General features: G+C 37.8%; 1 protein-coding gene across 4 annotated transcripts in view; it reads left to right on the forward strand.

The window, feature by feature from the left end:
* DIDO1 (death inducer-obliterator 1) overlaps window positions 1-22,190 on the forward strand; it is a 74,617-nt gene that overhangs the window by 11,710 nt on the left and 40,717 nt on the right. Inside the window, exons 2-8 of one of the 4 annotated variants that reach the window (XM_059713206.1) lie at window positions 1,086-1,273; window positions 3,660-3,858; window positions 9,125-9,235; window positions 11,924-12,806; window positions 13,316-13,634; window positions 18,110-18,316; window positions 19,054-19,279. In XM_059713206.1, the coding sequence (XP_059569189.1) occupies window positions 1,109-1,273; window positions 3,660-3,858; window positions 9,125-9,235; window positions 11,924-12,806; window positions 13,316-13,634; window positions 18,110-18,316; window positions 19,054-19,279 (2,110 nt within the window). In that variant the 5' untranslated portion in view covers window positions 1,086-1,108. Of the gene's footprint in view, window positions 1-1,085; window positions 1,274-3,659; window positions 3,977-9,124; window positions 9,236-11,923; window positions 12,807-13,315; window positions 13,635-18,109; window positions 18,317-19,053; window positions 19,280-22,190 lie in introns of those variants that run through there. The other 3 variants (XM_014609586.3, XM_014609587.3, XM_014609589.3) reach the window with 3 other exon arrangements.

Here is a 22,190-nt window from a genome sequence, read left to right on the forward strand (position 1 = left end):
AATTTATCACCTATTTTTGTACATGTCTAATCCATGAATCTCTGGAAGTGATAGGATGATAAACCTTGAATTCCCAAATAGGAAAAGGACTATGATTGTAAGCATCCAGCTGGAACTAGGAGATTAATTGGCAAGATGAATGTACAGTTAAAAAATAATCATTGCTAAAAGGTTTTTTTCTGCTGTCTCAGAAGTTATTTTTAAATAAAAACTGTAATCAGTGCTGTTTATCCCAAAACCATAGGTTTGCTTTTAGGGGGGAAAAAAAAGAAAGAAAGAAGTGGTTACAGTGTAACATTTTGATTCAGTTTGCCTAGCTTTTTTTTCTCCTTGCCCTTCTTAAACTCATGGGTTTTCATCAGTGTTCATTAATTAGACCAGTGGGGGTTATGATTGCTCATAGGTATCTACATACCTTTTTTTTTTAAACCAACGTAGTGATGGAAACTGCTTCAGTGCAAAAGCTTTGTTTATACTAGGGTTCCCATAAAGTTTTTTATTTATGCTAGCAATATTCTTGGGCATAAGGGCCACCATATCTGATAGGTTAAAAATTCAAGAATAGTTGGGGGTGGGGCTTATGATTGTACATTGTGTTATGTCTTTGTTTCTCCACATGCATGTTGGGTGGGCATGCACGTTTATTGTGTTCTATGATCACTAGCATCTAAAACTATACCCAAGTCACATCTGCTTAAAATGCAGTATGCAGTCTTGCCACTTGATGGAGTGATTATAACAAATAAAAACATTCATTATGTTCAAGCATCAGAATATTGCTTACTAAGAAGAAATTCTGACTGATGTATTTAAAATACATTGGCAACATCAGATCAGTGCCTCCAAAAGATATTGAAGATTGTTTTGCACCTATGGTTCTTGGACTCCAATAGCAAGTATGAAACCATACCATCAGCAGGCTACCTTTTGTTAGTCTGCTACAAGCCAAAATATTCAAATTGGGCATGTTAAGACACCTAGACTTTGTTTTCTAGTGTTTACTTATTGGCATACAACTAAAAATAGTAGACTTCAATATTATAGCTGATCAAGAAGTGCTTAGTCAACTTTCCCTCTTCCTTCAGGCATATTTCCTTAGAATTGCGTGATGAGTGATGATTTGGACATTCTGGACAGGGAGATTGAGAGGTTATTACAAAGCAGCATCGTGGAGGAAAGCACTTTAAACTCAGACTGTCTTCAAGTATCAGCTGCAGACTCCTTGGATGTAGCTGCTGATTCGGACAATGGAGCAAAGTACAAATTAGTGAAGGTATATAATACCTTGATACACAGTACTAGGGTTCTCAAAATAGGTTATACCACTCTTTCATGTTTGTGGTATTTATGCTTTTTTTTGAAGGGAGAGAAGGTTAACATCATACTAAACAAGTGTATAGAAAGCAGACCATTGACTTTTTTTCTGTATGTAGTATTAGTTTTTTGATTGCTGTCACAGTGGCTTAAATTGCAGGAAAAAAAGCTTTATCTCACACAAACTGAGAAGAATAGCAAATTTCTGTCATTCAGTTAGCAGTGGAGAAATAATCATTTCCCTAGCATTAACAAGTGGTTAAAAATAGCAAATATAAGCCTTTGGGGTTTGTGAGCTTGGGGTAGTTTCATTATTTTTTATCATAAATCAAATTGTTAGGGGGGGTATGTTGTAAATATTTAGAATTATATAACATCATTATCTTTAAATTTGTCTATCTCCCCTTCTATAAATGTTACCAGAAGCCATTCTTATCCATATTGGAAGTCATTCACATCTTCTATATTGTATATCCCTCCCTAACTACCTGATACAATAATAGGCCATCCTGACTGGCTCAGGACATGCATGAGCAATTGGAGTTAATCAGAGAGCCAGAACAATGTACACATACTCTCCTGGAGAAATGTGGCAAGCTTGCTGTAGTTCAAAAGAAAATTCTACAGTGCATAGTTGTGTAAGCGTAGTGAGTGCAGGAAGGATGCACACAGTTGAGAAAGAAGAAAAAAGAATCCCTTAATCCCCACTTTGTCAATGTTTTCTGCAAAAAGCTACAGGTTGAAGAACATGTGCCTGAACTCTGTAGTCAGCATTATTCCATTTCTTGGAAAAGCTTCTTTGTACACTCACTTTTTTTATCTTCCACTGCAGTTTAGAATTTACCTTGTTTTCTCCTGCTTTCCTATCTTCCAATATTCTTGCTTGCAGACTTGCCCATTACGCTCCTCCAGCTTGGTAGACTTCTTTGCCCTTTCTTCAGGACTTAAATTTATTTTGTTTGCACAGTGGAATAAGTTTTTTGATCCTGAAACACTTTACATAATTGTTTATTGGAAAATGGTTTTACCAACAGTGTCAGCTGCTGTGGTTAGAGCAGAGGTGTAAACAAATAAACAGTTGTTACAAACTTTATTTGGCCATATCCAGGCTTTCACAAATGATACAAGATGGTGGTTTTCAACCTTTTTTCTTTTGTGGACCCATAACAATTTTTGAATGGAGGTGCTGGTTTGAATTGTAAGTGTGGGTATTCACATACTTTTGATTGACCTCTTTTATGGACCCCTTAGACATAGTCTGTGAACTCTAGGTTGAAAACCACTGATCTAAGAGAACAGTGTTTCCCAAAATATTTATGAAACCATTCATGTTTGTAGTGAGGACATGGCCACAGGAGCAGCTTTTCACTTCTGAAGTCCATTCTGAAACTCTTTAGGATTTGAAGCTGTGGCCTTTTTTTTTCCCAGTAAGTTTTTGCCATAAAACTGGCGAGTCTTTCCAGATGTGGAAAGTTACACTGGTACAATTTGCCAAAGCTAAATAAACTATTCTGTTTTAATTGCATCTACATTAATGCTTTTAAAATTAAAATTAGGAACATTGCTTCGTTAACAAAAAATGAAATAACGTTCCTTGCCAACATACTTAAAATGTTTAACCATCATAACTGTTTGGCCGGTTTTTTTGTAAGTTTGCATTTGATTTGCTGCACAGTACTCCATACTATAAACTATTAAAGATAATGTGTAAAATGTTGTGTGTTTTAATAATTAGTGTGTGTCGATAATGCATGAAACTGAGCTAATGAACATAATCTTTCTTGATTCTTACTTGAAAACATAGCACAAGACCAGGGGAAGGATTGAGTATGTGTGTGTAAGTTAACCGGTCATTCTTATTTGGCTTTAGGGAAAACTCTAAGTTTAAAACCAGTACTGATCTTTTCTAAGATATTTAGCCATATTTGATTACAGTTTTTAAAGTAGAACAGTATCTTTTCTTTATTTTCATTACTTAAAAGAATTTCTTCTACTTTTAGGTTTTTCTATTAGCGTTTATTTTCAGTCTTCCTACCCTGCCATGTAGACCTGTTCATGACACCTAAACAAGTTCACGAGACTACATTCTTTAGGGAGTAGACAGATCAATCTTAAAAAAATATTACAGCAATTTATCCTCTACAGCAGTCGTCATTTCTGTTGCAATATCTTTCCTAGGAAAGAAAATAGGAAACTTATTTGCTATTTTAGTGAACCTGTTCCTTTTTATTAACAAACTTCGTGACAATCTAAAATTCTGAAGACTTCCCTGGGAATGCTAATGTATAATGGAAAAGTAAATTAATAAGCTAAATAAACTTCCCTTTTTTTTCCCCCCCCCCCAGGAGTCTGCTTCAAAAGAAGCATCGATGGTGTCTGTGTCTCCGTGTTCTTATCAGAATGAACCGGACACTTCTGAATTGTCAAATTCAGCCCGTGCTTTAGAGATTATGCTGAATGACACTGATCTATTGCTGCCCTCCTCTGGCTGTCTTCATTCAGATCTACAGGGAGAAACCATCCAAACCTCTAATGCTGTGTCAGGTAAAGCATATAGAGGACATTGAAGACTCTTCTTATTTCTTTGCATTTTATCTGGAATTTAAATATCAGAATTTGGATATCCTCTGCTGTAACTCTTAACATTTCTTCATCTTCCAAGGTAAACAAAGATGTGAAATATTAATTGTTTAATCTGTTGTATCATAACTGTTTTTATTGCAATTTCTTCTGCAGGTGTGAGTATCACTGCAGTTTTCTGATATTTTTAAATTTTAACCTTATTAAATTATAAAACTAAATTATGAGTGTAAGCATATAATGATATTTGCAAGGGTGACCTTTCGCACAAGACTGTCAGGTTCAGAAATAAATTATGAATGTGTTGAGTTAGCAAAGCTAGGAGAATGGTTCAGTGTTCTATTACTGTATTAGCTTCAAATTAATTTTTGTTCCTGTGGCAACATAAGTTATAGCCAGTTTCTATCAATACTGACTCTCGGTATAGGCTTGTCTAGGTGGTTCTGTTAACGGTAGCATCCCACTGAAGATGTCTTATGAAAAATCCTTTAAACACTGTGTTTTCAACACAGCTGTGTAAAAAGTTCCCTATTTTATTTAGTTTGTAAATGTGGGGATTTAAAAAAAAGATGGCAGATCATCAGGTTTACATTTTTGTGTTCTTTTAAATTTAAATAGACATATGCATGGGACCATTTGGTCACAGGTGAACTCTAGAGGGCTTTGTGCCTAATATGTCACAAGGGATAGTGTAATTCTTGAAATGAGCCATCTCATCAGTGCACGCTGCAAGACCTAAAAATAGTGAAATTGAAAGTAACAGCATACTGAAATCCCCTTATGGAGTGGTTACTGGCTAAATTCACACCAAGCAAAATATACATTTCAAATCTGCTCAGCTCTGTCATTAAATTTAAGTGGGATAAAATGTATCATTCAGTTTTGTTACAGTGCACAAGATATTTGAAAGAATTGCCAAAGTTTAGTCATAAAGGTGTTAATAGAATGTTCAGGTTTCCTGTATGGAGCAGATTTTAACAAGGATTTAAAAATTAAATTGTGACTCAGTTGCATTTAGTAATATAAAATTCTTCATTGACCCAGGTTAAAAGTTCATAATTTTTCCAAGGAAAGGGCATGAAAATAGTTCACAAATATTTGCAAGTTAGGTTTTTGTTTTTTTTTTAAATCGGATCTCTCAACCTTGCAGCAACAACATATGTCCTAGTGACAGTAAAACAATTATTATTTCATCTTGGCAGGACATCTGCATTTCATGCATTTTGTTTTAAATGCTGTAGCATGGATGCTTGTTTAATGCGAGCAGTTGATAAGATTACTCCCAAATTGTTTTTTTTATAAAGTGGCCTTGCCTTGCATGTTTGTTTCTGTCATTTTATCTCTGCTATTTCTCTGCTAAGAAAATCTCATAGGAGCTCAGAAACTAAATAAAATCCATTAAATCAACACAGACTTTCTCTGTAGTTACCCCCTTCTCCTCCAGGGAATTATATGATAATACTTTATAAAAAAAAAAAAAAAAAAAAAAAGTCTTTACAGCTGAACATAATTATATCCAAACAGTCCTATTAGAGAGAGTTTTAGAAGGATATGTTTAATATCTTCTGAAATGCTGTCTACTGACATTACTAAATCAGTCCCTTCTCCACTTCTTGAACTATTCTCCTCCAGAGAGGAAAGAAAATGGCATTTGGGCAGTATCCAGAGAAGATACCCAGAGGTGACTTCTCCAAATAAATCAACATATTTTTTTTCTCTTGGACTCTTGAATCAAATTGTTCAGGCTGACTCCCTCAAAGATTTTCATTTTAACCTCTTGTCCTGATTATTCCATCAGGATTTCAAGAAGTGACAGGCAGTTTGGGGCAGCTGGGTACAATTTAGCTTCTAAAAGACTATTGCAGTTTCCAGAAGATGAAACATTTTGCAGCTTCTTTTAAAGCTGCTTTATAACTGAAATAAGATATTTATGTTCATCCAAGCGTGTTTTCAAGCAAATCCTTATACAAGAAATTTTCAGATAGGATTTCTACATACCATCTAATTTGGATTCTGAAGATTTCTACAAAAGGAGCTTTCTAGATGGTTTCAAATTTTTGCATAGTCATCTTGTTTAGGATTCAGGCTTGAATGCCCATATCTATTTACTGTGCACAAAAGGATAGTTAGGTAATGAAGAGATGCTTCCTTTCATTATCCAGAGAACTCCTAAGCGTCTTGACATGGTTCTGGAGCTTAATAAAGCTTAATCATAAAAGGGGTTGTCAGAGTGCTTCATTAATTCTGTGCAACCACAAAGTAAAAGTTGGTTTGTCATAGTTCTATGGGCTAACTTGGGCATTTCTAATCTTGTGAATGACCTGCAAATTGCTTTAGAAGGCAGTATTTTACCTTGGGGAGCAGTCCTTACTATGGACATTTATACACGTACATTTGTCTGCTCTACACGTGAACTGAGGTGCCTGGTGCTGCATTACATGCATTTGTATAAACTGCGAAATGCATGTTAGTGCTGAGAAGATGGCAGCAGTGCACTTTTGAAATAAAATGCCTTCAATGTAAATGCATGCTGCCACCATTTTCTCAGTGCTGACGCACACTTCACCATTTATACAAATATATGCGCTACACAAGCATGTGTACAAATGCCCTATAATTCTGAGGCAGTATATAGAGTATTAAAGCTTTTCTCCTTCTGTGCGTGTTGCTCAAGCTACTTTAGTCTGATGGATGTCTTCTCACGTGTTATCTCAAAAGACTTATGGCACTGATTTCAGATCCTTAAGATATCTTGGCAAGGTTTTTGCTGTTTTATTTGGCTGTTGAATCCCTGAGGCTCACAACTAGACCTATAGCAATAATGAGATGACTGTTACAGAAGTAGGCTGTTGAGGGCAGGTTCCTTAATATCTTATAGTGTCTTGAAAGTATACCAGGTGGGGGACAGAGAGAGCGACATGTTTGACGAAGCTCTGAATAAAGTAATTGCTGAAACCAAAAAAGGAGGGATAAGATAACTGCTATTTAGATTCCAGGAAAGAGGTAATTGACTTTCAGCGATAAGCAGAATCCTCTACATGTTGCCACTTCCTCCCATCTATTCAGCTGGGACTCTTGAAAGTGATGGAAGTAGTCAATCAAGGCTCGCTGAACCAAGATAAGTGAAACCTCCAACATGCCCCAGCAGTGACAAAATACTGTGAACAGAAGCGGATCATTTCACTTGCACACAGAAGAAACATTCTGAGCAACAAGCACCCTTTCAATTCCAGTTACTGGGTTTAGTTGACAAGAATTAGACTCAGCAGAATGAGGCCTCATTCAGTTTTTCTCATAAGAAAGGCTGGATTTCACAAATGGGATCTCTGTGCAAGCAGCTAAGTTAATTCTACTTCCAGCACTGTGCTGAATGCATTACTCAAAGATGGCTATTAAACCTCATCTTTGCTTCTTCCCTACTGTTTGGAGCAGTGGGCAGAATTTTCCAGAAGAAGGAATAAATGATACCAAGCTCTGTTCTAGTCTCAGAGACCATGTTTGTCTGTGTTTAAAATCAGTGGTGTGCCTTCTTTTCTCCATGATGTGCTGGAAAGTAATAGGGTGATGATAGCTTATTTGGGGGAACTGTCATTTTGGTAGTTGAAAATTGTTTTTAAAACAAATAGAAGTTTAGTCTGTGTGCTGATAGAAAAACGTGAAGGAAAGAAACAGTTATTTTGGGAGAATTTTATGAGTGAAGCAGGTGCATGGTAGTCATCTTTTCTGGGGCATAAATTAGGGAGAGAAATTACTCTGTTGCTGCAACTTTCTCCGAGTCTAGATCCCAGCAGCAACTAAGCTCCACTCTGTCCAAGTGGAGAAATGGGATCTTAATATTTTTCAGTCTTATTCTTAATATGTTCCTGGTATTAACACAGGTTGTAAAACCTCAAATAGAGGTTCATCTTCTGTCCAGAGGTCAAGTGAAAGAAAAGCGATGTTTCACCAAAAGTCCCTTCTAGAAAATATGTAATACTTGTTTTTAAAATGTTTAAACATTTCCAAATTTTGTATATCTATAATGTCAGCAAGGTACTGATAAAATGGTACGTTATAGTCATGGAGAGTAGCAGTGAACTACCATTCTTTTCATTGCCACAGATTTGGATAAGCTTCTGGAAGAATAATTGGTTTCTTTTTTTTCAAATGTTATGGTTTGTACTTCTATAATTTTAAATAAGCAGGTTCTGAAAATACTAATAAGTGCCTCTAGGAATAAACCTGACTGTGAGATTTGTTTTCTTCTATCTAGAAGCAGATGAGAGTCAGCTTTTTGTTGTGTAGGGGAAAACTTGTTTAATTCGGCACCGATTTCACAGGTTTTTTAAAATTTGTTTGCTTTTTTACACACGCTCACAGTGCTGGATTGTGGATAGGTGTGCTGAAACAGTCATTATAATCTGCTTGCAAACAGGACAGAAACTGTGCCCAGTTTCTTTGATGGACCTTATATTATTCTAAGGAATATTTGAAATTTTCACTCTACATTTCCATTATGACACCTGTTTATTTGTGCACGTTTTCTCAAACTTGCAAATTGATCAGTAAATTCCTTTTGCTATTAGTAAATTTAATTTTTGTTTTCAGATTTGTAAGGAGATGTTTGTTTGTAAAAAGAAAACAAATTGGAAAAAGTTAGTTTTGTAAAACCTGCATTTTGGGATTAAATACCTGCACTGTGGCTGCGTCTACCTGAGATGCTGACTGTGCAGCCATTTACTACTTGCATAATCAAGTACTAAATGACTGCAGGAACCCAAGTTACTGTGCGTTAGCATGAATGAATGGCTTTTTAATGACGCTGACTGTGCGGGAGTCCGAGACTACTGTGCTGTAGTGTCGCATCACTGTTGCTGCCACTTGTGTAGACGCGGCCTGTGTAGCCTTAAATGCAGCATTTAATATAGCTGACAGCATTGATTGTGTATAAATTATCCAAGTATATACTTCAATTTTCAATTATTCAAAATGCTTAAGGAAAACAAGCAATAATTCTGAGCCCAGTTAGACACATATATGGAATACTATGTAATACTTTACCTCTGGAGTCACTTTGAAATTTGTATTTTTGCACTTTCTGTAATTGCAACTTGTACATTCAGTTTATCTTTGTGTTTGCATTCTTATTCAGTTATAGTGCAAAGAATTTTCTGCTTTAAATCTCTGTTAATAGATGCTGCAGAATCTCTAGACCAAGCAATTAAGCTTTGAGCCCTATGTTTATTTTTAGAGTTGCAGTTTGGGAACAGTGGTGTTCCTGCTATGGAACAAGCTATAAGTTCAAAGTCAGTGACAGTTGAATCTGAATCTAATCTTGACAACATGGAAAACAGTTCTCCTGGTAAGTTTTCTTTCTTTAAAACAAAAAAAACAAAAAAAAAACCCTAAAAAAAAATCTGTTCAATTTAATGTCCAAATATATTTCTTAGGAAGAGCACTATATTCTAATGCCCCTGTCAGTGTAGAGTTTTCAGTAAAAAGCAAAGACATGGTCACTTACCGAGATGATTTATAAACACAGACAAATCAGAATAGACAGGTACATCCAACATTTAATTCAGAGGTTGATTTCATTCTTAGCAGATGGGGGTTTTTTTCTCCCCTATATTTTTCTAAATAAATTGATATCTTGAACTGTTGAGTACTGGTTACCTAAGAAACTGCCTTTTTTCCTTGTACGCTACTGCAGCAATTGAGATCAACCGAACAGCCCCTGATTTAAACAGATGAGGGTTAGCAGCTGGGCAGTGGTTTAAGAGAAGTCCTTGACCATTAAGAATAGTGTAATAATCTTTTCTACCTATACTTGACAATTAGTCTGTTTATCTAGGTCAGGCGGTGGCCAACCTGAGCCTGAGGAAGAGTCAGAATTTAGCAATGTACATTGTCAAAAAGCCACAGTAATATGTAATGATGTGACTTAACAGCTATGGAAGCTGGTCACTGTGTGCTTGTGCAAAGATTCAAGGAGATGATATTAACTTTTGATGAGCTGCAGGTTGGGCACCCCAGATCTAGGTTTTGTCCACAAGCAGCATGGGCTGTGGAAAAGCTGAATTGATAGATCAATGCTCCAGTAAATAGTGATTTGCTTTTGGCAGGAAGCACCATTTGCGATGAATTTTGCTGTTTTCAGTAGTGTATCCACGGCATTAATAGCTCTTAACAGTTTTATTTTTTTATGCTCTTTGGAGGATCGCTACTGAAAGGGTTTGTTGGAGGGATCAGTTGATAAGGAATGATGTTGCACAAAGATGGGTGGAATACATTCTTTGATCACTACGTGATTTATCTTTGGATCAATAGTCTGATAAATCTCTGCACTCTGGTGTCTTTCACCTCCTAGAAATGCCCAAGAAACCTAGACTGAAATTGCTGTAACGTTAATGGCTTTGGGTTTTTATCAGATTTGTAAAGGTTAGCTCTAGGTTTCTGTTGCCATGAGCCAATCTGCAGCTGCTGCTTTTTATTATGGTAGCACCTGGAAGTCCTAACTTGCCTCATGTTTCCACCCATAAGCACACAGTATGAGAGAGTTTCTCAGAATTCATAAATAATTGTGAGTGGCAATGCCATTGTCAAATAATTCAGTGTATTTGACACATTCAAACTAGCTATCAAGTGTTGAAAAAGCTAAAAAAAATAAAATAAAAAAATGCCAGTGTATTTTTTCCTGTATTTTATTGTTGAGAATTAAAAAAAAATCAAAACAACAACCCCCTCCCCCGATCAGTTTTAAACTTTTAAAAGTTTCATTTTTTTTTCCAAACAATAGTAAAGGTAAACAGGGAACAGACATTTGACTGAAATGACTATAAACTGATTGTGTCTGTAGTGTGGTCCATTCTACCATTTATCTAATTGGGGGGGTAGTCATTGTCTGGACTGTTCTTTAGGCACAGTAATACAACATCCTGCTTTATGAAATCCTGATGTTATTAGGGCCAAAAAGGAATTTTGAGAGGTAGCTAGCCATGTTAGTGTTAAGTCAAGCAGAACGCAGGATAGATTTGTACCTTATAGACTAACTAAATCAAAGATGCATGGTATAAGCTTTTTTAAGCAACAACTTCATCAATAGGAATTTTCCCATTGACGCTGCAACCAGGATTTACATCCCTTTATATTTAAGGTACATACAGACTACAGGGATGTAAATGTTGTTTAAAAAATACTTGTCTAACCTTCCTATAATGATATTGTTTAAACAGTCAGTTAAATGATTAACCAATAACACAGCAGCTCCAACACAGCTGCTGGAACCAGCTCCCAACTCGTGGAGCCCTTTGACTGGGGGTAGGTGGGGAAGAGGCAAGCCCAGCCAGATGTCAGTTCACCTGAAGCCCTGTGCTGGGAAAGAGGGAGCACCTGTTGAAGAACAGCTAATTGCTTAATTGAGTCATTAGGCTGCTTCCTGTTTTCCTCAGGTTATGGGTACTAGTCTCCGTCCCTTGCTCCTCCCTCCACCCCTCCTGCCTGCCCTGCTGTCTGATTCTTGCTGGGGCATCCTGTGGCTTCCCTGACCCCCTTCCTTGCCAGACTGGGCTGGTGGGAAGATCCAGTAAACTCCCTCATTATCATGTTTAACCTTTCACATCCCTACTAGTATATTATAGAAGCTTCTAACATGCCTAAACCATGAGGGACAAGGATGTATTGGGTGAGCTATTCCTAGCAGATGGATTATGTTGACATAGCATTAGGTGAGCCAGTAAGCAAACCCTGCTGTCAGATGGAACACCACAGGTATTTAGGAGAGAGGTTGCTTATTTTTTTTTATCATGACCACAAAATGAAGTGTAGAATTGCATGACAGTTTAATAGGACAATTTTGCTACCTTGGACCCTAAATCTCTGTAGGAAATCTGAGTGCATCAGAAAAACACCCCCACTTAGGGGTATATCATCTTTTACGTATACATCTAGTTTCCCAAAGAAAACTTAATTAGGTTTGGAAAAATTATGTGTTAAAAGTAAATAACTTATGACCCTAAATGAGGAATTCTTTCTTAAAATTTTACTCTTTAAGCGTCAGCTTTAGACGATAAAGGTGAGCAAAGCAATGAGGAGGAACAAAAAGCCATCAAGCCCACAAGTAAGGAATTCAAGAAAACATGGGGTTTTCGAAGGACTACAATCGCTAAGCGAGAAGGTGCAGGAGACCTTGATATAGACACTAGTGAGCAACAACCACAGCAGCAGCAGCAAAACTTGTCCCTCCGACGTAGCGGACGGCAACCCAAGCGTACTGAAAGGGTGGAAGAATTTCTTACAACTGTAAGACGTAGAGGGAGGAAAATTGTTCCTACTGCGCTTGAAGATTCAAGTGAACCTGCATCCTGTCCAGTTACAGATGTTGAGACTGCTTCTGAAGGCAGTGTAGAGAGCACACCAGACGTAAAAACTAGCACTCAAAAAAGGGACTCTAGAGACGGTAAGGATCAGACTGTCTCAAAAAACAGAGCTGGAAAAGATGATGATGATGATGACACCTCTGATAGTGATAGCGATGGATTGACTCTGAAGGAACTACAGAATCGTCTACGAAAGAAGCGTGTAGAACAAAAACCTGCAGAATTGACACTGAAAGAGATCCAGAATCGCCTTAGGAAAAGACACCTTGAACAGAATCCTGCAGAAACAGGTGGTACCCAGGAAGGAAATCAAGTGAAGGCTGAGGTGCCTGTCAAACAAGAACCCGAGTCCACAGACTGCACTGAGATTGACAGTCAAGCCGATGCATCTGAGGAGCCTACAGAAGAACTTCCGGTCAAGAAGGAAATAAAACCTCCCTTGGGAGCAAAGGTGGTCAAAGGTGAAGAACCTGAAGAATTCATGAAAAGCAAACCTGAGTCTGAGATTTATGATCCAAATACACTCTACTGTATCTGTCGCCAGCCTCACAATAATAGGTAAGCTGTACATATGAAAAAAAATGTTATCTAAAACAGCAGTCGTCAAAGTTTTCTGGTGGTGGGCTGGAATGGCCCAGCTTGGGGCCAGCTTGGGCTGGCACTAGGACCTGGCCATATGTCCATGTTTGCGGGCAGAGCCTCCTGCTGCCGAATACCACAGAGGCCCAACATCACTGCTGATGCCCCAGCTCCACCGGCCAAATCCAGTGACTTTTGGTGGTTTCATCTGGTCCATGGGCTGTAGCTTGCCAAATCCTGATCTAAAATACTGTTTAAATAATGCTTCTCTTCCATTAGGAAACAAGTCTTCTGTTAATGCTTGCATTCTGGGACAGATAAATATTTTTGGTAATCTGAGGGAGTATGAAGAATATCTAACTTGATTATATTTAATAGAATGCATATACTTATTTATTCACGTTTCTAAGTTATAGTAAGTTACTGCAAGTATATCACTATTCTGGAATTCTGTGTTACTTACACTTCAATATCTTATCTCTTTCCAGATTTATGATTTGTTGTGACAGATGTGAGGAATGGTTTCATGGTGACTGTGTGGGGATTTCTGAGGCTCGTGGGCGGCTGTTGGAAAGGAATGGAGAGGACTACATCTGCCCAAATTGCACCATTCTGCAGGGCCAAGATGAGACCATTTCAGAAGCAGACCGTCAAGAAGCTAAGTCAAGGCAATTAAATATTGATGGCACAGACCTCACAAGTATCGGCATAGTCGAACAGAAGTCTGTTGAAGACCAAGGAATCAAAGGTCGGATTGAAAAAGCTGCAAATCCAAGTGGAAAGAAAAAACTCAAGATATTTCAACCTGTAAGTATTTTAGTTGCCTTATTCTACCTGCTATATTGGAACAATAGCTCATCTGTGGGCTATGGCATTTAACATATTTTTATATTTTAAAAAAACTGTATTTAAATTGATGTTTGTCTCTCTTATAATTAAATATGCTGACCTAGAACTGAATTAGTAGCACAATTGTTTGAACATTTTCATTTTGAAATGCAAATTTACAAACCGTACATCAAGATTCAGGGAAAATAATTTAATTGCATATTAGGCAACTCTTAGACTTTTTAACGTCGTAATTTGGGGAGTCGAGGCACTGACTGAATTCCTTTTCTTTTTTATTACTCTTAAAATTCCGGATTGGTTGGTTTTTATTTTAAACTTTTTTCCTTTTTCAAATAAGTGCAGAAAGTATCCAATTAGTAATGTCAGAATACTTGTTAGTTCATACTCAGAATCAGTCCAGTTTGTCTACTTCCAGTTAGTTTAAGTAGTTAGAGCACATAACTCATTTAAGCTCTTAATACGTAGAGCTTGTTGTTTAAAAATGGCTCTTAAAATGTGTCTAATATTTTAGTAATTCTTTCAGACTGTTGCCAGTGTGTATGGAAAATTTATAACTGGCACTGGATTTCTGTGTTGGCTAATTCTACTCCAGTTCTAAATTCAGGGATAAGTGAGAACTCTGGAGTGAAAACTTTATGTAACACAAGCATAGAAAGTTTCCGCTGATCTACAGACAAGTTTGTAAAATAAATACCTTTCATTATATTTATTTTTAAATGATTTTTAAAAGAACATGTGCATTTTATATTTAAAAGTTTTAATGCATTATTCCCATGTGTTTGATACTTATTTTGTCAAATTCAGAAATAGTTTTACAGATAGGTAAGGATTATTTACTGTAATAATGGGTGAAATTCTAGTTGCTCTACTGATTCTATTCACAATTGATTAGTTAATAAATTTTAGTCCTCCACGTCTTGGAGCCTTCTTAAGAAACTCGACTCAAAGTGGCTATATATAAGGTTTCTTATTCTTACCTTAGCTTATTCCTTAAGCACATTCAATATCAGATTTGTATAGTTTTATGACCGAATAACCCTATGGCAGTAGGTTATACAGTTTTCACTGCAGACATAGTTTGAAAAAGATGAGGTTGCACAGTAGGGGTGTGCGAAGCGGGCTGTATTTGATTTGGATTTGGCCCGATTCAGGGGACAGTGATTCGATTTGTTGATTTGGGTCACTTTCCTGATTCGATTCAGCTGAATCTAAAGATTCGATTCTGATTTGGAAAATCACTGATTTGGCCATAGACACAGCTTTACATTTTTATTTTTTTTTCTACATACCTCGAGGTACCAGGCGCAGCTCGTGAATGCTGAGATGGTGGGGCGGATGGAGCGTCCCACAGGACCCACTTCCGGGTCTGCTGCCAAGTGTGCAGGGGACTCCTTCCCCCACATCCCCACGGCTTGGTGATCGGCTGCAGGGGGGACCCTGGGTGCTCCCCCAGACCCAGGAGGCACCAGTTGCTGAGCTGGGGGGCAGGGGAGGGGTCCCCTGTGTGCTCTGTGGTGGACCAGAAGTGCTTCTAGTCCACTTCCATCTCTGCTGCCGAGTGCGCTGAGGACCTCCCCGCACTTCCGGGGGATGCTCCATCCCCCCCACCATCTCAGCATTCACAAATCACCTGATACCATGAGGTATGTGGAAAAAAACATATAAAGCTGTGGCTGTGTCTGAACTATCGAATCTCTCCGAATCGAATTGGAGAGATTTAATGGGTCTCCTGATTTGATTCGGAGATTTGGCTGCCAAATCTCGGCCGAATTGAATCAGTGACTGAAGCTTCACGCAGCCTTATTGCACAGGTATAACTAAAAGCCTGGTTTGGCCTGCAGACCATCTAGTACTAGAAATCGATGGGTCCAGCTTGATTCAGTTTAGGTAGAGTTTATGAAACAAGTATTCAGAGGAAAAGATCCTTTTCTTTTTTTTTTAACTTGATAAACTGGGCACGTTTTGATGTAGAAATAATTGTAATACAGTTAGCGTGGAATCCCACAACTCCCTTGTCTTTTTTCCCATGCTTTTGTATGCTTGGAAGGAGACTGGTGTACACAGCAAGCCTGCTTTATTACTTTCCCCAAGCCAGTGCTTCCCAAACTTCTCCTCAGCATGACCCCATTTCCTCAGCATGCCCCTCACTCCCCATTCGCAGCACTCCACCCTCTCAATCCCAGTGACGCTCACCCACAATCTGCAGCCCCCCATTATCCCCGGGTGCCCCAGGGCCAGCGGCTGCAGCCCCCTGCCCCCCTACCCCAGCAGTGTCCAAGCCCTGGGTGCTACCTGCAGGAAGCAGCAGCTGCTGAGGCCAGAGCACAGAGCCTAGCTCCCCACCCCTGTCCCCTCTCCTGCAGGCAGCACGGCCAGAGTGGAGCCTGTAAAGTGGGGAGTGTAGGCTTTGGACTTGGGGTTCCCCGCCCTGCTGCCCTTCCCTCGGGCCTCTGCAGCCCAGCAGGTAAGACCTGGTATGGGAAAGAGCACTGTGCTGCGACCCCATCCACTGATGTTGTGACTCCGTTTGAAGTCATGACCCATGGTTTTTGTGAACCGGTGCCCCAAGTCCTCCTTAAACTCCTGCTTACTGTGATGCCTGCAAAATAAGCACTCTTTCTGTGCTGAGACTGCAGCCTATTATGCTGATCACTACAGTTGCATTGTTTCCTTGTGCTTTTCCATCTGTCTTCAGCAGTCTTTTCTCTTTCTTTGGTCTTAGTCCTGGCTGAAAACATTTAGTCTTTTTGTTCTGTGTTTGTATAGCACTAGCACACTTGAGTCTTGGTCTATGGCTAGGTCTTCTATATAAAATATGGTAATAAAATAATAGTAATGGCAATTTTACCACTAATTTGAGTGGTGCAGGATTGGGACCTTTTTGACACAGACAGACTTAATTAAAGTATGAAGTTCCTTCTCAGGAACATTTACTTAATTTTTATTCTATATTATAGTCAGGTGTGAAAAATGTATGCACACTGTGGGGTTTTTCTGAAGAATAAAATCATTTCTATGTAATGTGGTATTTAGGTTTTAGTTAAGCAACTAGTACTGTCTCATTACATCTTAACTGAAAGATTTATTCAGGTTGTTGTGGTTAGCTGCACTGTTGCGGATTAAAATGTTAAATGATAAATGGAAACTACACTGAGTGGGGGAAGGCTATCTAATAGAGTTTAATCATAGGAAGTATTAGGTATTGTATTTTGTGGTATATAAGTCGATAGAGTGTAGAAGTCAACCCCATGTTCTTATTTAACATCTTTGCTAATGGTCTGGAAGAGGGAATAACCAGTGAGGATGGAGATGTGATAGGGTGTGGAGTGATTAGAAACAAGAGCAGAAATAACAAAATATGATATAACTTGAAAAAAGTGCAAGGGGTAGGGTATTTAAAAAAGCCAGTGCAATTTTGGTTTGCTAGTGCAGAGCTCATAACCCCCCCCCCCCCCCAACTGTTTTGACTGTACGTGAAAGGTTACTTTTTTGATTCTGATCAACACACTATTGAAAGAACTTTGACAAGTGGAAGGGATATAAGAAGAGAGGGGGGAGAGGAATACATGATACATGAGGAAGGAATAATAAAGTGCTTTTCATCTGTAGATTTAGTACAGTAGGAACTACAATCCAGACTTCTTGACTCTTGGTCCAATGCACTGTCTACTTGGACCATTCATAGAGTTAAATACATATATTGCAATTAAGCAGTAACAAAAGGGAAATGTAATAACATCCCTCAAATATCTGTAGATTTCTTTCTAGTCCTATCTCACATTTTCAAAGCAGCTGTTATACTAGTATATCTTAATGCTGAGGAGGGAGAGGAATTATTTAGTTTATAGCACTGGTATGACTTACAAGTAGTGGCATGAAACTTAGTCATCTTGGACTGAGTGTCAGGGGAACTTTCTAACCTGACGGGGAGAGAAGCATTAGGCTGTGACAGTCTTCCCCATTGCCTCATTCTTAAACTACGGTGGACAAAACTGGAGAAAACCTCTACCTTACAGCATCCTTTAGACTGACAGTGTTGTTATTCTGATAGGTCTCTTCCATCTCCAGTATCTCTAATTCCGTGAGAAATGGGGTTCAAATCTCTGATGTTTTTCTGTTTAATATTAATCAAGAGACCCTCTTATAGATTATATTGTAATGATTGTATAAATACTTTTATTGACCTTTCAAGAGTGAAATGTTTAGGCTGACTGCTGTTATCCTATACGCAACCATAGGTTACTGTAGTGTCTGATGCTTACTGAAAAATGCCGTTATACTTCTAATTTTAGCATTTACACGCTGATCTATCACTACCACCAAGCATGCGTGAAGTACACACAGAAAGAAAATTAACACATAGATGCTTCAATGTTGCAGAGAACTAGTTTTTTTAAAAAAATAGTTTGAACTTTCTGTCTTTCACCCTTCAGGTAATTGAGGCTCCGGGTGCATCTAAATGCATTGGTCCTGGCTGTTTTAATGTGGCTCAGCCTGATTCTGTGTATTGCAGTAGTGACTGCATTCTTAAGCACGCTGCAGCCACTATGAAATTTCTCAGTGCAGGCAAAGATGCAAAACCAAAAGAGAAGATCAAACCAAAATCTGAAAAATCAACTGTACCAAAACCTCAGCCACAGGTAAGTGTGTGCCTGTGCATGATATAACGAAAAACTTTGCGGCAGCCATTGTCCTGAAGCATGGTGACTTACTTCTATATGTTTCTGCACAGTTGTTATTAGTTTTTAATTTGGAGATGGTTGCAAGATATTATATTGGACAGGAACTCTGTCCTTCCATATTTTTGTTATTTTCTGTCCCGAGATAACATTTTAATAACATGAAGACAACAGGAAAGTGATAGCTTTTAAAATGTCCTCCTTTTTAAATGCCCTATAAACACTATCAACAGCTTTTTCTTAAATAATTTTGTGGATTTTTTTATTAGAACTAATTTACAGATTAAGAATTCTAGATTAATGTAGTGGGGTTATGAGAGGTAGGAACTACGTAGGTAGAGGGTTTCTCTGCTAAATAAAAGCTAACTTCTAGAGACCCTTTAAAGCCATACTTTAGTTGTCCATTTCTGTAATCTACTTTAAAATGGCAGGTATAGTTGGGTACAGAATTGTCTACATAATTAATGCTAAGTACAATTCGGTATCAACTTCTTGGCAGGATCTGTATATAACTTAGGTTACTTAACAGTTTCTCCTGCTAAGTTAATGCCTTATCCTAGCTTCAGAGACCTGAATCTGAACCCTTAATTGTATACTCTCAAATGTATTTACTGTATGTATAAAAATAATTGTTTCTTAATATGTGTCATTTTTGTGATTTGCAAGTATTACTAATGAAGATTTTACTACTTATATAGGCAGGTATTAAACCTGTGTCCTCACAGAAGAGACAGATTCCTGAGAAAAGAGACATGAACATGAAGAAGGCTGTGGTGACAACCCCCAAGACTGAGGCAAACACTCAGCCAGTTGCTAAAGAGCCAGCCTCAGAAAACAGCACACCGTCCTGGGCAAGCGATCATAATTACAATGCAGTAAAGCCAGAAAAGACTGCTGCCATTTCATCTTCACTGTTGTTCAAATGTATGTATCGTATAGGGATATTCCTGAGTAATCACTTAATTTTATTTCAGTTCCCACCCATTCTTGCCTCTGCAAGATTAGGAAGCTTAGTATCTTCTTAATATGACTCTAAATTTTTTCTCTCCACCTTCAAAGATTCCACACATGCACATATGAAAATTTGAAGGTTCACTCGCATCATTTGTAAGTTATGTTATTTGGCTAGGGTTTACCAAGCTGTACACAACTGATTTCTGGATGTAAACCAGCTGCTGAGCCACACTCTGCTTTCCAAAACCTATACCTATTTCTGTTCTTGGAGGTAAGTATTGGTAGAAGCTAAAATTCAGAAGATTCTAAATTGTACAAGGCACACCTGTTTTAGCATTTCATTGTACTAACAACTTTTATTTTCATAATTTAATTTAGCTTTGGCACATCTCAAGTTTTATATTTGCATTGCCAGTGTAAAGACTGAATTCTTCAACATAGTTTTCGATGGAACTTTCGCTTTAGAAACAAATTTTAGCTTTTTAAATAGATGAGAAGTGGTCTTCCTATCTTTTTATTCACTTAATGCTATACTTTAAGTGGAACTAGTACTCTTTATTTTCCTTCTGTGTGCTCATCTCACACATTTTTCACACACACAGAAACATAAAGAAGGAAATAAGGCAAAGGTATTGTAGTGCATATTATAATTTTTAGGTTTGTGTTAACATCCTAAAACTCTTGTTAGCTCGCTTAAAGGTAAGTAAATATTGCTTTGTAATATGAACAAGACTTTTGTGCTATTAGCATGTCTTTTGATTGACTCCGGCTAAAGAGTGGTGTTATGTGAAATCTTTCATTTCACATTTATAGAACACCTGATAGATAGGTGTCTAATGAAATTATCTCACTTGGAAATTTAATGAATACAAATATTCCTTTTTCTCAGCTTTCATTAGCTATATTTTAGCAGGATTTAATTTTTAATTTTGAACTTTTAAATGATCTATTAAGAGACACAGATTTAAGACAAGTGTGCTGTATATCTTGAATTTTTAAACATCAAGGGGACCCCTTCTTAAGTTTTTCTATTTTAGTAGCATTTATAATGCTTTACATTCAAATTAATGTACCAAGAGTACTACTTTTGAACTTTTTTCAAAAATTTTGCCTAACCCCTATATTTTACTGCATTTCTTTGAGAAATACAACTGTAATAGATAACTAATTATAGTTATCTGTAGATCCTTTTGTCCCTACTTAAGTGAATAAGTCTGGAGTTGTTTTAGTAGACATTTAATTATTTATTTGATTGATTTAATGCTTGTTTTGTATAAACATTCATTTTAAATTTCCATTTTAGGTTTTAAATATTTTGCAGAAAGGGTTTGTTTGTTTGTTTTTTAAGTAAGTAACATCGAAAGTAAAGGGAAATTATACAGCTTTTTCCCATACCAGTCTAGGATAAGTTCACAGTCTCTTAGGGTTAATAGTTACACCACTATAACTGTGCTGATATTTATATAGCTGATTCCTATAAAAGAAAAGGGCATCTTTATATGAGAATGCATGGTCCACACTAGTGGTAGAACATTTAACTATTTCAATAGAAAATAACTGAAATAGTTAAGTAGGTACAAAATCTGTGTAGACCAGGCCTTTTTATGAAAACAAGGCAATTCACTATGTATTGGATGAAGAGTTCACTTAATGACCAGAAAAGCAGGAGCTTCAGATTGCTGTAATTAAGGTAAGTTCTAAAAATGTTTTGGATTCAGTTGTACCATTACTAAACTACCAAATACAATTATTTTTGGTGAAAAAATCGTCCTACTTTATTGGTCAATAACCTTGATCAAAGGTTTAAGTCAGGGCTGTCCAGCTTCTGAGTGATGGGAGGCTGCGTGCTGCATAGGTCACCGACTGACAGGCCTTGTCCCACGTGGGCTGCATGTAGCAGCTGCCCTCTTCTGTCCCTCTGTACCCGCCATTCAAGGAGCCTCACTCCCTAGCCACCCACCCTGTTACACATGCTGTACAGGCAGCCCAACCCCTCTTCCTGGGCCCCTTCCCTGGGATATGTGCAGAAAGCAAAAAATGAAGTGGGGAGGGGAGATGGTTCCTGGAGACCCCTGCTCACTCTGCAGTAGGAGCCAGGGTGTGGGGAGTGGTGCCTGGGTAGCAGCCTGAGCGGTTGCATGCAGCTCACAGGCCGCCAGTTGGACAGCTCTGATTTAAGTGGTCCGTAGAATTTCCTAAGAAATTAGTATTACAGTATCTGTAAAAGAAAAAAAGGCCAACTGAGATTTCTTTATCTAGGGTGCTTTTACAGGTAGGAGGGGAGCCCTACAGCTTTGTAGCCTGTTCAGTACATGTAATTTGGACTAACCAAAAATGGTAATTTACCTAAATAATCGGTCTCTATTCAACAACTTAAGACCTGATTTTTGCAGATCCTTATTCATGCAAGTAATTTATTGCACATTAAGTTCCCTAGACATTAAATGAGGCATCTCACTTGTTCGGGTTTGCAGAATTATTCTTTTAGAATGTTCTTTCAATGCTGCATTACGTATACCTAAAATGCTGTCAAATTCCTACAAAATATTGTTGCCCTAATTGGAAGTAAGATGTCAATGTACTTATTGGCGGCAATGGTAATTATATTGGGTGGCAGGAAAGTGTGAGTCAGACCAGTTTAGGCATTTTCCTAAATGTTCTGAGAACCTGGATTGTAGGGGCATTTGATACTTGCATGATTAAAACAAAAAAAAATCTTTTTTCTCCTGATCTAATTGTGTATATAACAACACTAGTAATGTGGTTATTTAAGGCATATAACATGCAGCTTTGTAGGAGTGTTTTCACCTCCCTTCTACTCTAGCATCACCCACTGATGTTTCTAAATTCTCATGGATTCTAAGATTCACAATGGCTTAAG

Source organism: Alligator mississippiensis, chromosome 9 (assembly GCF_030867095.1).
Source record: "Alligator mississippiensis isolate rAllMis1 chromosome 9, rAllMis1, whole genome shotgun sequence".
NCBI classification, from domain to species: Eukaryota; Metazoa; Chordata; order Crocodylia; family Alligatoridae; genus Alligator; species Alligator mississippiensis.